Raw genomic sequence first — 14,418 nt, forward strand, 5'->3', positions numbered from 1 at the left:
CCATGTAAAGGAGTATCACACACCACCCGGTCCTTCTCAGCACCACCCAAAGACACGGCACATGGAGAGGATGATCAGAATTATTTATTGTTGACACATTTGTCTAGTCGGTAAACAACATACAGACTCATTATGCTGTCTTTATAGATCATTTGCACAATCAAGCATAAGAAAAATGACATAAGACACGATAAAGTTCATGGTCTTTTATTTGAAAAAAAAAAAAAAAAGACTAGCATGTACAACTTGGAATGAATGTAAACTGAACTCAGAAGAACATCTGCAAAGACCGGTGTGCCGACACTCCTAACGGCATGCGCTGCGAACACAGTACACCCCTCACTATGCTCACGTCTGAGTCGAGAAACAGAAGAAGAAAAGTGAAGGCCAGTGATTCTCTCTTGCAAGAAAAGAGGACAGACACTGCATCTCAGCGAGAAAAAAGAAAGATAAGAAAAAAGAAATGAGAAAGCTCACCGTAAGACTCTTTAAGTCCCCCCTCCTTTCAAAGGGCAGGACGCACAACTACTAAGATGGCCGTCCAAATAACATAACAAAAACAAAAGAACATGCCAAACATTTGAAAATGTTTTTTGTACATTGTGGGGTTTTGTTTTTTCCACTTTTTATCTAGCATACATTAAGTCCCGTTCCACTTTAACGCTTGAGTTAGAACCTGTTATATTCTCTCATCTTAACAGTACAGAGTTCCTCTCCAAATACAAAAAACTGTACCAAACCAACAAGAGGACAGCTCATAGTGGAATCAGCACGCTCTGGTAGCCCGGAGGAGGGGCGGAGGTGAGGGAGGGGTCGGAGGGTTAGGTTAGTGCTCCGGTCTCAAGCTGCATGCATGAAGAACAGAAAACAGAGAGAAAGAAGAGATGGCCAGCCCAGACATTTACCACTAGCAAATGGAACTGGAAGGAGTTCACCAAATGCTGCTGCTTTAGTCTGAAGGGAGTTACAGGGTTTGTCGTTATTATTTTTACTTGTTAAGTACTGATGCTAAACTGATCTCCGGGGGGGAGGGGACAGGATCACTAACCATTTTCATGCAGATATTTTTTGTATGTTTTTATATTTTTCCTGTGTGGACAGAAGGATATTTTATTTCAACATTCAATTATTTTCTATACAGAAACAGTATGAATAAATGAACATTTTTTCCAAGAGGTAAGTAAAACATTTTGATTTTTTTTTATCCTTTTTTTTGTTTGTTTTTCTTCTAAGAGGGGGTAGGACGGGGCAGGCAAGCTTCACTTTGCAGTCATCATCTGTACAAACTCTGCAAACAGAGAGAGAGAGAGAGAGGGGACAAGAGACAATGAGGACATTGGGTGTGAGGCTTTGGCACAGCCAGTAAGAGCAGTCACCTGCTAAATTGTTCAATGCTTTATTAATTTTTTAATCAACTTGAGCAGGTTCAGAACACACATACTAATTAGTGTCCCCTTTCCAAACAGCTTCCATGTTCATCTCATTAAACCCGTGTGATTAAAAAGCTCGAGCGTTGTGCTTACAGCTGGGGAGAAATGTGATGGTGAAACTGACAAGAGTGAACAAATAAAAGGAGGTTTTCGTGTATCCGGTCGGAGTGTAGAAGTAGGGCACTTTGCAGCCAGGACTTATGGACTGTTCATAATATATCAACAGCCTTCTAGAAAATGAGCGCAGTCTCTCGTGTAATGTGCCAGGGGACCAACAGTGGGAGGAAGGGAGGACGAAGGAGAAAGAGTGAAAAGGCTCCTGGCGCACTGATGATAATTCAGAAGGATGGCTTTCTCCTATCTCTGTTTCAGCAGGCTCCATCTATACCCCCCATCTAATAACTAATATAATGTGCGGCTGGCTTGTCTTGCGGTCGCCCTCAGAGAAATACAGTTTGGCAAATGAAGCGCTCCGTTCTCCCTGTTTAATAAAAGCTCGCACCCTGGCCTAGAAACTAAAGCTATTTGTGTAGCGTGACATTTTAGCATGCACTATACTTCGCGCTCGTCAGTCTTTTACCTTCGTAGTTGACCTGTCCGTCTCCGTCGATGTCTGCTTCTCTGATCATCTCGTCCACCTCCTCGTCCGTTAGCTTCTCTCCCAGGTTCGTCATGACGTGACGCAGCTCTGCGGCGCTAATGTAGCCATTTCCGTCCTGGAAACGGAGCACGGTAACAATCGCATCAAGCGGTAAAACAAATACCCTGCAGGCTGACAACTGCTCAGGTAAAAATGGAGTAAGTAAGTAAGGAGAAGGTGTTACGCAAGCAGGAAGTAAAAGAACAACTTTTCTTTGCATCAGGTCTATTTTCTGTCACATACAGGCTACTGTTACAATGGGAGATGCTCGTATTCTATTCTTGGATCTTCATGTCAAAGAAATAGGATATTCCCGATATGGTCATCTCAAAAAAGTTTGACCCACCTGCTGTTCTAACTCTCTGCTTAGGAAGGGCAGCCAATCAGAAGAAGGCTGACTTAAAGGAGGAAGAAAGGCAGCTTGTTCCACACAGAGGAGGAACTGAGGGGCTTCACAACGGCCAAGAACAAGACAACTAAGGATTATTTAGAAGTGTGGATTGTCTAACGCTACTGTAGTAGAGTCCAAAATAAAAACCACTGAGCTGGAAATGAATAGAATAGCTCTGCTTTAATTGAACACTAGCCTGGCCTATCATGCAACTTAATAACCAAGAGGTTAAGGCGCATACCACATGCATCCAAATGCCATTCAGTCCCTGCGTTACCAAAGCATTTGCTGCATTTCTTCCCCCTCTAAAACTCTAATCTTAAAAAAGACAAAGAAAACAAAAAGCTCTCCCTGCTCTGAATTCTCGGGCTTATTTGTTATTATGTGTAAAGTGCTTTGGGGTCATTAGGGACCAAGTAAAGCGCTATACAAATACAGGCCATTTACCATTTATTTAACAATCCGTCGACCTCTTGTTCCACCAAAACCAAAACTTCAGCTTGGAAAGCACGGACGCTGTGCTGTAATTCCTTAATGATGCTCTTAAAAGCTTATTTACCTTGTCGAATACCCGGAAAGCCTCGCGGATCTCCTCCTCGCTGTCTGTGTCCTTCATTTTTCTGGCCATCATGGTCAGGAACTCTGGGAAGTCAATGGTTCCATTACCTGCAATGGGTGATCAATGGGGCGCATTTAATCAGCAAAAAACTGCAATTACGTAAAAGCAAGCACTGATAAGTAGACATAATACAACGCAGCATTTAGCTGATGAAAAGCACCAAAAATACTCATTTATGTCCTTCTTCTGCTGCTGTGTATTACAGAAACATTTATATTAGCATTTAGGCCACGTCTGCTCTTCAAAGATGTTTTTGACAGTGAAGCTTGAGGCTGAACAGTTCAAAAATAATTTATCATACACCTTTACTGCTGTGCTAAACATATCTACTGAAGGCTGGGAGGAGGAGGGGGGGTGTGAGGGTGACTCTGTGTATGTATGTGTTTCCTTTTCTTCCTTAGGGGAAGCCCTTGGAAAATGTTGCGTATGCTATAAGCAACGCAGCAGGATTGCAGCGAGGGGACCCATGGGCAGTCATCCATAATGCAGACATTTAGTGTACTGTGCAGCTTTGCCTTCAAGGAGCCTGCATGTATCGAAAGATCTCTTGTGGCCCCACAGTCACAAACTGAGGCTGGAGGGAGAACGAGAAAAGGACATAAGTCTGGATGCTCCGTCCCTCCTATCCATCTTTGTTGCTCCTGTTCCCTGTAAAATATCTGCTATTTTGTTTGCAGAAAAAGTGCAAGATCTGGCACACGTGAACCAGCGATGGCTTTCCAGATGGTGCTAATGGTAGCTGCTATGCTAGTGACACATGCATGTGTGTGCAAATCGATCAATATCCATGTAGGTGTTGTCAAGACAGGATTACCAAAGGATCAGACATTCCTGACAGTGCAAGGCTCTATGGGGAGCTTAGTGGCTCACCAATAACACCATAAGAAGGAGGCTGGGAAAGCTGGTGGGGGACGTAACAGATCTCCAGATCTATTACAAGATCTGAAGAATCAGTAAGAACTATGGGAAATGTATTTTCATTAACAAGTGACAAAAAATACCCAGAAATTTATGAGGGAATTGAAATGAAGGTCAGGGACACCAAGGGCAAAGTAACCATGAGGATTAGCCCTGGGGTGGGATTGTGGGCAGATTAACCAATGGCAGAGCATGCCTTAGAGGGAGAGCTAAAGAGTGAACAAGAGGATGGATGTGTATATCAAAAAAGGAATGTCGTAATGTGATGGGGCAGATGGCGATCTCATGGCCTGCGGTAGCAATCTAAGGACCTGTTATCTAACACAGAGACATCAAGCAGCACCGAAGGGAAAACACATGCTGCCACTGGGGGGTTGGGAGAGATGGATATTGGGGGGGGGACCACAATCCAAGGGGGAAAATAACAAGAGAGGTAGCCCTTGAGCGATATCTGTACAGCTGCACCTCAGGCCAGCTGCAACAGCAAATGAGGAAGAAGGGTAGAAGCAGATGGATGAAGATAGGGAGGAAGGCAGATGGGAAGAGGAAGAGAAAAGGGTGGTAAGATAAAGAGAGAGAAAAAAGAGAGGGAGGGAGGGAGTGGGTGGTAGAGAGGGAGCTGGAGATGAGGGAGATGTGAAGAGGAGAGAATGTAAGGAGTGAACCGAGTGGGAGATGGTGCGATTACACATAAGAGGTGCTGACGCAAACTATAGAAGGCTGAGGCATCTCGGCACTCTTGTGTGTGGTCATTGGATTTTCCTGCATCATAAAGCCAGCTTCCATCCCAGAGCCGGGAAGGAAGGGTCGGGTTGTGTAATGATGACGAGTGATGTGCTGCAGCTAAAGCTTGTATTTAATTCATAATTACACTTGTGTTTATCCTGTCTTAAACATGATGTGATCTTCTTTTAGCTCCCGGGTGTTTTACAGCATGTGTGGTTATGCGGTTGTGCTCAACTCTGTGCGGTGGCGAATTAAAAACCAGCATTTCTATCTGATACCACACCGACACAGAGCTGTCTCTAGCTAAAGCCTTCCATCCTGTCTCCATTTGTTGTAATTCTTTACCCCAGCCTCCTTGTTTGGTAAATAAAGCTGATTTTCAGTGGGCCAGCTGACATCCCATGGCTGCTGATGTGGGTACTGGATGTGCAAAGCGCAGAGAGGCCTTATGTAACCACTTTTATTTTCCATTACTAGCTTCACTGCTGTCTGACCTAGATTGCATCAGCCAAGGGAGGCAGAGGCAGAACAAGGGGATGTTAGTGATGGTGTGTGTGTGTATGCTCGTTCTTGGGTGTAAGAGAAGGGGAGGGCATCAAGGATTGTGGGAGGACGTTTCAATAAAGGGGCAGCCAAGCTGCGACGCAATTGATTTCTCCTGATCAATGTGCTCCCATTTACGAAATCCTATAAGCTGACAGAGCAGCACTGAGGTAAAGGCCCCACTGAAAGCTAACATCCTGTGCAGCTCAAGGACGGCCAACTTTTGAGCTACTAGCCAACAACTTGGATTCCTGTCCTCTAACTCAGTTTGCTGTCTCACTATGTCTGTTTCACACTGCAGTGCAGGGACGGATGCACAGGAGAAAAGAATTATGTCAGCCGACGGTGGTTCAACATGGGCTCGGTAACGCTGAGCCTTCGACACACAGCACTCACCAGCACTGAATACTCCTCGTGCACATCCATATGCGTGACACTGACAACTGTGATGGAGCTGAACGCACGGTGACTAAACTGCTGACACAGAGAGGATACGTCATCTAGAGATAAGGCTGGCCGGACAGTTGGCTTGGACAGTTGGTTGACAGTTGGCAGAAAAGGGAGGGACGTGGGCAACAGCACCGCTGATGTGTTTCGAGAAAGGGCCGTTATGGATGGTCGAACTAATCCCTCGTCCATTTGTAACAGAGGTTTTATCGCTAAAGTCACGCAATGAAATGTTAACTAGAAATTAAAGTCTCACCCACCCCATTAGACCATCCAATCAAATTAACAGACAAATCTCCAAACAGTTAGTCCTCTTTTCCCTAGCTGGGACCACATCCTCATTTAGGTTTGATAGTGTTTCTAGTGCAGAATGGCAGATGGCGTGAACATGAATTGAGGCTGCAGTCTGGGGACTGGATGCAGATCCCCATGTACTGATGAGAAGTGAATGAATTGAAAAACAGAGGGTGGGTGTGTGGGTGGGTGGGCCACCAAAACAACAACGAACAGCGTGCAGCGTGGGGGTGGGGTCCACATATAGACAGAACCAGAAGGGGTCTGCATGGAGGTGAAGTCCCACTCCTGAAAATCAGTTAAATTATGTCCAACTGTATTTAGGCAAATGAGTCGCAGTTGTGTAATTTTTGCTGCTTCTCTGTTGGGAATGACAGCTGCCGGTCATTTTGTTGATTAAAAGTGGAGCCGTTACAGGAAAGGATCATATTAACCCAAATGTTCAAACCCATCTCCCTGGTTTAGAACATAAGTCTTATTTTTGTAGCCTGAACGCACCGTACCACAAATAACATCCACGTGCATCCCTCATTCTAGTCGGCTATGTCGTTTTTGGATTTGGAAAACATTATTGTTCAATTATCACATCAAACACAAACTCTTCACCTTATGGCACAAAGACGGGGTTAAAAAAAACATCTCAATAAAAGTGATAATCGTCAACATAAAGTTAGGGTAGTACTTTTTCAACCAATCAAGAAAACTTCACTAGCGTGCCTTATATGGCACTTAGGCATGTACTGAACTGACAAATCATAATTGTAATGAGTAACTTGACACAGTTTTGTTAGTCTAATGCCAAGAAATGAAGCGTGAGTATACTGACCATCAGCATCCACCTCATTGATCATGTCCTGCAGCTCCGCCTCTGTGGGGTTCTGGCCCAGCGACCTCATGACGGTGCCGAGCTCTTTGGTGGTGATGGTGCCGTCACCATCCTTGTCAAATAAGGAGAAAGCCTCCTTGAACTCTGTGGGGGTTGGAGGTGAGAGCGCCAGTTAGATTGCTGTTGCTGTGCAGTTAGAGAATAGGTTGTGTTGGGACGCTGCGGTCGGGTCTAGAAAGGTCAACTGATTCTCAACTACAGGGGCTCTGTTAACTAACCTGCAAAGCTAATGCACACGTGTGCCGAGCTCTGACTGCACAAAGAAGTCTTATAAGACTCAGAAGACTGGAAGTGGGAAAAAGTGTCTGTTTTTATCTTTTGAACGAGCAGGCTTCTTAACTACAGGCCATAAAAACCCATCCAGAGATTGAAAATAGGCAATAGTGAGCATCAGCCTTGAGGGCTTAACACAAGCTAATTAGCCACAGAGGGGCTTTGAGTGAGAAGAAACTGTGCAGCTTTCACTTTTTTCCCATCATTTATTATTAAGAATATCAAGGTGCCTCAGTGATTGAAACTGTTCCTAAGCTTGGCTTTAAAACCGTCTATGTGCTGCACGGGTTTCAGCCTTGACTTATGATTGCTGCAAATAGTTCTTCCCCTTATGTCCTGTTCATTTTGAAATGATAATGATCTGCTGAGGGAGGGCGGGTGCCGAATCTTTCAATGTTCTTTCACTTCATGTTCCCTATAAGCAACATGGAAACAGCCAGAACAGCTAATGGGAGACATTTCCTTACTCAGTTCTGGAACTTTACAGCATGAAAGTGATCCACTAGTACACAGGGAACATCGCACCAAGAGGAAAGGGGAAGTAGGGAAAAACTGCTTGTTCTTACCTGCAATCTGCTCCTCTGTTAGCTGGTCAGCCTGTGTGGTTGGGGGGGAGAACGGATTGTTATTGTCACAAACAAACAAGTCTTAGTCACAGGGCAAAGATTGCAAATCTCAAGTAGTTTTTTTCATTACATTCCTCATCATCCCCACCGTGCAACCACCACACAGCTAAACATTGGCCACAGTGTTCTGGGGTTGGGTGGCTTCAGCTAGGAGCTCCTGTTGGGGCTGCCAAAACCTACCCACAACAATACTCCAAATGGGTTTCCTTATATTTCTTATCAAAATAGTGTTTTGTTCTCTCACATAACAGTTAACTGCCAATTACATGGCAGTAAGTCTCAAATGTAATGCTATAAAACTGAGGCTAAAAGCTAGTAATCAGGTTTTGCTCACAGTGAGAGCGGAGGCTTACCGTCATACCGTCAAGGTTGTATTTCTAAGACTGGCACAGAGCTAACACATAAAAGCTCTACATGAAAGTGATGTATGAAATGTAATTTCCAGCCGAAGAGTGGCTCCATAAGACTGACGTCCTCGTGTATAAAAGTAGGCTACACCATAGCAGTGCTCACAAGAAGGACTGCTGGGTAACAAGATACTGCAATAAATTTGATTAAGTGCTGCCTCCAGACCAGGAGTCAAAGTTTAGGCGGGGTAGTTTCAGGACATATCAGTGCCGGCGTATCTTCCATAACCGTAGTAACAAGAATAATGGCCTGGCGGGTTGGCCCGGCTTGGTTGCCCTCCCAGCCCTGCTCGCTGTGCCAGCTGGAGCTGTCTTAATAGCTCAGAGTGACTCACACATACTTTAAATGGCTTGAAACCGAGCATCCACCACCAGGCCTTTTACATAGATTTATTAAGCTTGTTTGTAAAAAGAGCCAGCGATTTCAAACAAACACCTTCAGCTGTAAAAGTGTGAATACAAAGCTACTGGTGCAGATAACTCCCACCGGTACACTTCAATCTCTGCCTTATAAAACATGATTTGGGGTTTTTTGTTAGTATTGTTAACAGAACGCTCTGACATCATTGTGCTTGGCAGCAAGGAAGGAACACACACAGACAAACATGGAAGAGTAAGCTAGGGCGCACACATACACAGAGTCCCTTTTAATAGCATTCTTCCTCAACACCAATACTTTCCACCCCCATGTTTCCTGTGAATTAGTCAGAGTAGCCGGTTATGCCTCAAAGCGAATTCCTGCAGCCCATCAGTGTGTTTATGTGTTTGCACATGTAATTTTGCTTTGGGTACAGACAAACACGCCCTCCAAGTTGTACCTATACGCCGTAGCTATGGCGCTTTGACCCTTGTGAAGTTCACATTTGGGAGTGAGAGTATCTTGTTTTTCTCAATTAAACCAGTAAATCAAATTTGCTTCATACATTTGCTCTGACTGGATACGATTTAGCAGATCACCACACAATGTGCTGCCAGATGACCTTTAACTTTTCACCAAAGAAAGAAGCCTCACGGCTTGAGCAGTAGCAGCAGGCTGGGGATGGATCGATTCAGTCATCAAGGGGTTCACGGAGAACCTCACGAGCACTCGTACAATTAGCTGACCTGACTCAATAACCTGCTCTGAACACAACGTTTCTTTCTTTCTTTTTGCTTTTTTCCTCCCTGCCTCTGCCCTCCTCCTGTCTCCATTTCCATCTGATGGAATAGGAAATGTCAAGAGACAAAGGCAACCTCCCCGACACTGACGTGCCACTTGGGTCGACCGATATTCTCAGTCTCATCTTTGTATTTGAGTTCTGCTGCTGCTCTCTTCCTCTTTACATTTTCCGTCCCTTATTAACCCCTGTGTGAATTTCTCACTGTGTTCATGACTCCACCTTCCAGTCCTCCCTTAGTCACCCTCTTTGTCAAGCTGTGTTGCTTGTGCTGTCTCTCTAAGCGGACAGGGTGTGGGCACTGGTGACTCAGTACTATGGAACCTCTCCTGGCTTAGGCCCAAGCTGTCGGGGCCTTATGGTGCCGCAGCACCACTGGGCTCACTACTGACCCATCTCTTCCTTTCCTTCCTCCTCTCCCTGGCACTTGTACCTCTGCCAATATTTCCTCCTTCAGACCTTTTCTCCTCTGTGTGTCCCTTCTTCTCTCTCCATATGTGGCATACTGTTGAGAGGAAACTCCCAATGATTCACCATCCTCACTGTCTTCTGGACAGCCATGTTTGCTGCTAGGCTTCCGGTGTTAAAAACGGCTTGTTTGGGGATGGGGTGTGCTCTGCTGGCAATAATTCACTGGCACGAGTGGGTCAACCACTCCCACTGTTGCCTGGGCAGTCAGCCCTAGCTTTGCACTCCAAACAGGACTGCGGGAGGCAGGAGACAGTTCCCTGGGCCAGCGTAAAATATCTTTTAGCTCTCACTTCCTTCCATATCAGGCCTGTACAAACACTGCATTCGCCTATGTTCATACTTGATTTAATTAGATAGGGGATGCAAAATAGCGCAAGAGAACACCATCAACTATCATCTTCTTCTTTAACAGCCTGTTATCAATGTTTAATGTGCATTTTTTTTCTCTGCTGCTGCTCATCTGTCACCGAGGTGCCCTAACAATTCCTGAGCTAGCATCTCTGCATTCACCAAGTGAAAGGTGCAGAACCAGCTGTCAGTCTGACAGATGGGTATGACACACACACACAGTCCTGTTCTATAGTAGCACTGAGCTCCACAGCGCATTTAACACCTCTTCTCTTTGAGGCTGGACAGAAAAAAAAGAAGAGAAAAAGAACAGCGAGGCCTCAGGGCCGAGCTGTGTCTAATGGGAGTGAGGATGGATGGTGTAAACAACACCAGGCTCCCAACACCCTGCAATGGGGGCGCCCGTTCACCATATGGCTGGTGGTGGCAGGTGACCGGGTACTCCATTGTACTTCATTGCCGCCACACACTGGGAACACGGGACCTGGCTAGGTGTTGTCGGCAAGCGTATAAATTATTCACTGCACTGGATAGGATGTCAACTGAGTTACTAAACATGCATCAGCAAGCAAGCGCGTAACAGGAACAGGATAGGGCCTTAGCCCGGTCCCGCTACATATTCGATACGTCCACCTCAATGGGGGAGTCTGTTTCCACTTCAGAGCATGTATTGATGCAGACAAGGGGGCTTACGGCCGTGGATTAAACTTTTCAGAGCGGCTGATACACGGGGACAACTATTCCCCTTTACACTCCAATTACTGCACTGCGCTGCAACATGAAACTGCATCACAGCTTGTTACCATATATGGGGTATTTGATTGCAGCAAAGGGGCTGGAGGAGGTCTACAGCTTCTTGACCTCCTTGAGCCATTAATGAGCTATCAAGCCCGATAATCAATGGATTAGCTCGAAGGCCTCTTTTCCACATCCAGATCATTTCCACTTGTTAACTTCTCCTCACAGCCAGCAGAGAGGCTCTGCCTCGTTAGCTGGTTGCAGATGTCAAGAGTGTGTGTGGCTTCAGGGATCTGGTGAAAATTGTTAGTTGCCCCCCCTCCCCTCCCCTCCCCCCCTCACAGAATTCAGGTTACTGCATTCTGTAATGCAAGCCTGCCACTTCCCATATATCACAACATCTGGTTTTGGAAAAAGTGGACTGAACTCTCCAGCTGCTGATGCCTTTTTTTTTTTTTTTTTTTGCGGTGACCAAGCGCCACAAAGAGCTTCTTGGACAACTCACACAGGCACCACATTTGCATAACATCGAGAAAAATTTGCAAAGAGCCAGGCAAATCAGCCACCATAACACAAATAGATAACCCCGCTTACGATAAACCACCAGTAAAGGCTGCATGCATTAAAGGTGGAATTGCGTCTATTAGTGGTTGTTTACAGGCCGGGATGACACGTATAATGTAGCCATAACCTTGCAATTACATAAATATGGTCAGTTTCCGTTGCGGAACACTGACGAGATACAACAACAGTTCCCCATCATAACACGGCTCGGCTCGACCAACAAGGTGGTGCAACCTTAAAAAAAAAAGAAAGAAAAATGGAGGGAGGGAGAAGCAAACGCAGCCGGTTCGTTTTCCTTCTAATTACCAGTGCTGCGTTCACGTCGCGAAATTTACCGCGCTTCTCTGTTCAAACACGCTTCTCCCGGCTGGGGAAACAGGGCTTTATGGCTCGGCTACGTTTCTCCGAACGATAGGTGTGCTTCTCGGTAAGGTGTGCTCCTCAGGCGGATTGTAAAAACGCACCCTAACTCACCCGTGGCTTCAGAATTATGCCGTAATAACCCAGAATAGCTTGCTAGTTACACCGATACCGGTTAAACTAGTCCAAGAATTAATTCGATATGCACCGTGCAGCCGTGAAGCGGCTACTTGACCCCATATAGCCGAATAGCCAATAATGCTGTGTGAATTGCGCAGTTATGAAGCATAAAGCAAACCCATTTGGAAGTGGACAGTATTTCCATTTAGAAAGTCACTAAAACGGACAGACAAAACACATAATAGTGTGCTTCATATTGCCCCATGCACTAGCTTAAAAAAATGCGCCTGGCGGGCGTTTTCCGCCTCCTCCGCGCATACCGGATAGCTGATAAGAGGAATCAATGACTAAACAGTAAATAGAGAAAACATACACCTATGGTAGGTTTGCGCTTCTAATAAGCAGGCTTCCCCTACGTTTAAAACACATTTCCCTACTAAACGGAATGAATGACAATACATACCATGTTGGATGGGTTGTGTGCTTGTTGGTCTGTGGAGGCAGACTAGGAGTGTAGTCGTTCCTTAGATGGAGTTCCACTGGCGGGTTAGGAGTGAGTGTATTGGCCGTGGTTAGAATGGGGATTGCCTCGTGTATCCCTCCGCCACACTAGCACTGATCACTCACTTCCTTATTTTCAATTCAGGGCTGTTGCAGCAGCAACAGCGACGCGGGCCTCCAGCAGTGGACACGTCAATCACTGGGACCAAAACGCCTGCAGTACATGGAGAGAGCGTCCCTGCACTCGTGTCAAACTACACAACTTGGGATGTGGCAGACATGCAGTTATTTTACACATTATTCTACGTTTTGTGTTGTTGTTTTTCTTTTTGATGCAGACAAACACTGCTGCCCATGTTGTTGAAATTCTGAGCCTGCTAGTAAACATGATCTGAATAAATATTTCTAGATGTTACTTTTTATTCACTTGGATGTTTGCTGACTAATGCAGACTAATATTGCTTATAGATTTACATGGTTAGTTCCCCTTGGGAGCTTTTAGGCAATAACTGAATGAAGCAGCAGTAAAGCAGCACATTAAAGTTAAGCCCAACTATTTATGGATCCATTAAGATGCATATAAAGACCATAATTAACTTTAAGTAGAAAAGAAGGAGTGTGAAGCAAACCATTAACACCTTCATCTTTATCAAGAATAAGATGAGGCCACATTTCAGAGGATAGGATGCACTAGTAAATTGTTTGACCGAACTCCAGTGATTGATGCTTATCTGGAAACACTGTAAAAACCTTTCCTACAGTTTGATAATTAGCGTTAGCCAAAAGTTTATTTTATTATTGGTAACAAATTTAGCATTCAATGTTCAAAACTCACGATGTGGTGGTAAAAAACATACTGTGTCTTTAAATTAAAAAAAAGATCGGAACAGTTGAAGTCTGGCAACTTCACTGGTTTTATATAATGATGAGTTGTAAAGTAAAAATTACAAGAAATTTTGACGCTACCAGCTATAGCTCAGGATTTACATTGTTATTATTATTCTAGGGGCAGGTATGTTTACTAATATGGGTACTAGTTTGCAGTCGCGGAAGCATACCGCCAGTGTAGGAAGCCCGGTTGACGCCGGAGATTTGCTGTGCCGGTGTGTGAGGTCGCTTCTGATTGGCCGCTGCAGACCTGCAATATTATACTCCATGTGTCGGCACCATCGATTGGCTACACGGGACCTGCATTGCACCAGGCAGTGGCACTTGATGGAAACAGAATAAGTACAAATACATAAAACTTAAAAACAACGCGCCTTTCAGAGCCTCGCTTTCGCTGTTCGAGGAGTTTAAGCAATTATTTATTTTGTATAATAATAAATTTGACTGAGGCGAGAGGAGAAGCGACGGCTTTTCATTGGCGAGGGGTAAACATTTAATAGGCTCGATATGGGAAGTGCGCACATTTGCTATTGGCTGCCACAAAGGTTTGGAAGGCCTGCGCGAAATTAACAGTAAAGCACGGCGGGGTTGCTAGCTGCTTGTTTTCGGTCGCAGACGAGAAAAGGGGAGTGGGTTTAAAAATGAGCCGTCCTGTGTTATTACTCTTAGTAATAACAGTGGCTGACTCCTGGGTATAACACTGTGACTTGGGCAGGTGGGAATGACGGTGCAGAATTTGGCAGAGCATACGGCATCGCAGTGTTGTCACAAGAGTCCGCACACACACCACCAAGACCCCCGCCACAGAGTGTGAAGCGTGCCCGACAACAAAGCACCACCCAGCGGACAAAGTGGAGAAATTTTGGACGCTTGTTTACAGCAGCCAGGCGGGTAACAGGAGGACGCCACACACTTCATAAGGACAAAAAATGCCTTGTATGAAGGGTATGAATCCTTCATAAACAATTTCTAACAGTGAGATGACAGCGTGTGGGTTGCTGAAATGTTTCATCAGTCGCAGCTTTGTTTCTCAACCTTGATCTTAGAGACAGAAGACCTTTGGTATCCTGA

At 45.1% G+C, this 14,418-nt stretch overlaps 1 protein-coding gene across 2 annotated transcripts; it reads right to left on the minus strand.

Moving 5' to 3' along the window:
• Positions 1 to 191: 191 nt before the first annotated feature.
• On the minus strand, positions 192 to 12,550 carry LOC146371392 (calmodulin-1). 2 transcript variants are annotated; one of them, XM_084952855.1, is made up of 6 exons: positions 12,422 to 12,550; positions 7,734 to 7,764; positions 6,835 to 6,978; positions 3,021 to 3,127; positions 2,011 to 2,146; positions 192 to 1,288 (listed from the first exon to the last, which is right to left on the minus strand). In XM_084952855.1, the coding sequence occupies exons 1-6, from the start codon at positions 12,422 to 12,424 to the stop codon at positions 1,260 to 1,262; spliced, it is 450 nt and encodes a 149-aa protein (XP_084808981.1). In that variant the 5' UTR covers positions 12,425 to 12,550; the 3' UTR covers positions 192 to 1,259. The 2 variants fall into 2 exon arrangements, with proteins under 2 accessions (XP_084808981.1, XP_084808982.1); XM_084952856.1 differs by lacking the exon at positions 12,422 to 12,550.
• Between the last annotated feature and the right edge of the window lie 1,868 nt (positions 12,551 to 14,418).

This window comes from Perissodus microlepis, chromosome 15 (genome assembly GCF_051167445.1).
Source record: "Perissodus microlepis isolate ML-2025 ecotype Zambia chromosome 15, ASM5116744v1, whole genome shotgun sequence".
NCBI classification, from domain to species: domain Eukaryota; kingdom Metazoa; phylum Chordata; class Actinopteri; order Cichliformes; family Cichlidae; genus Perissodus; species Perissodus microlepis.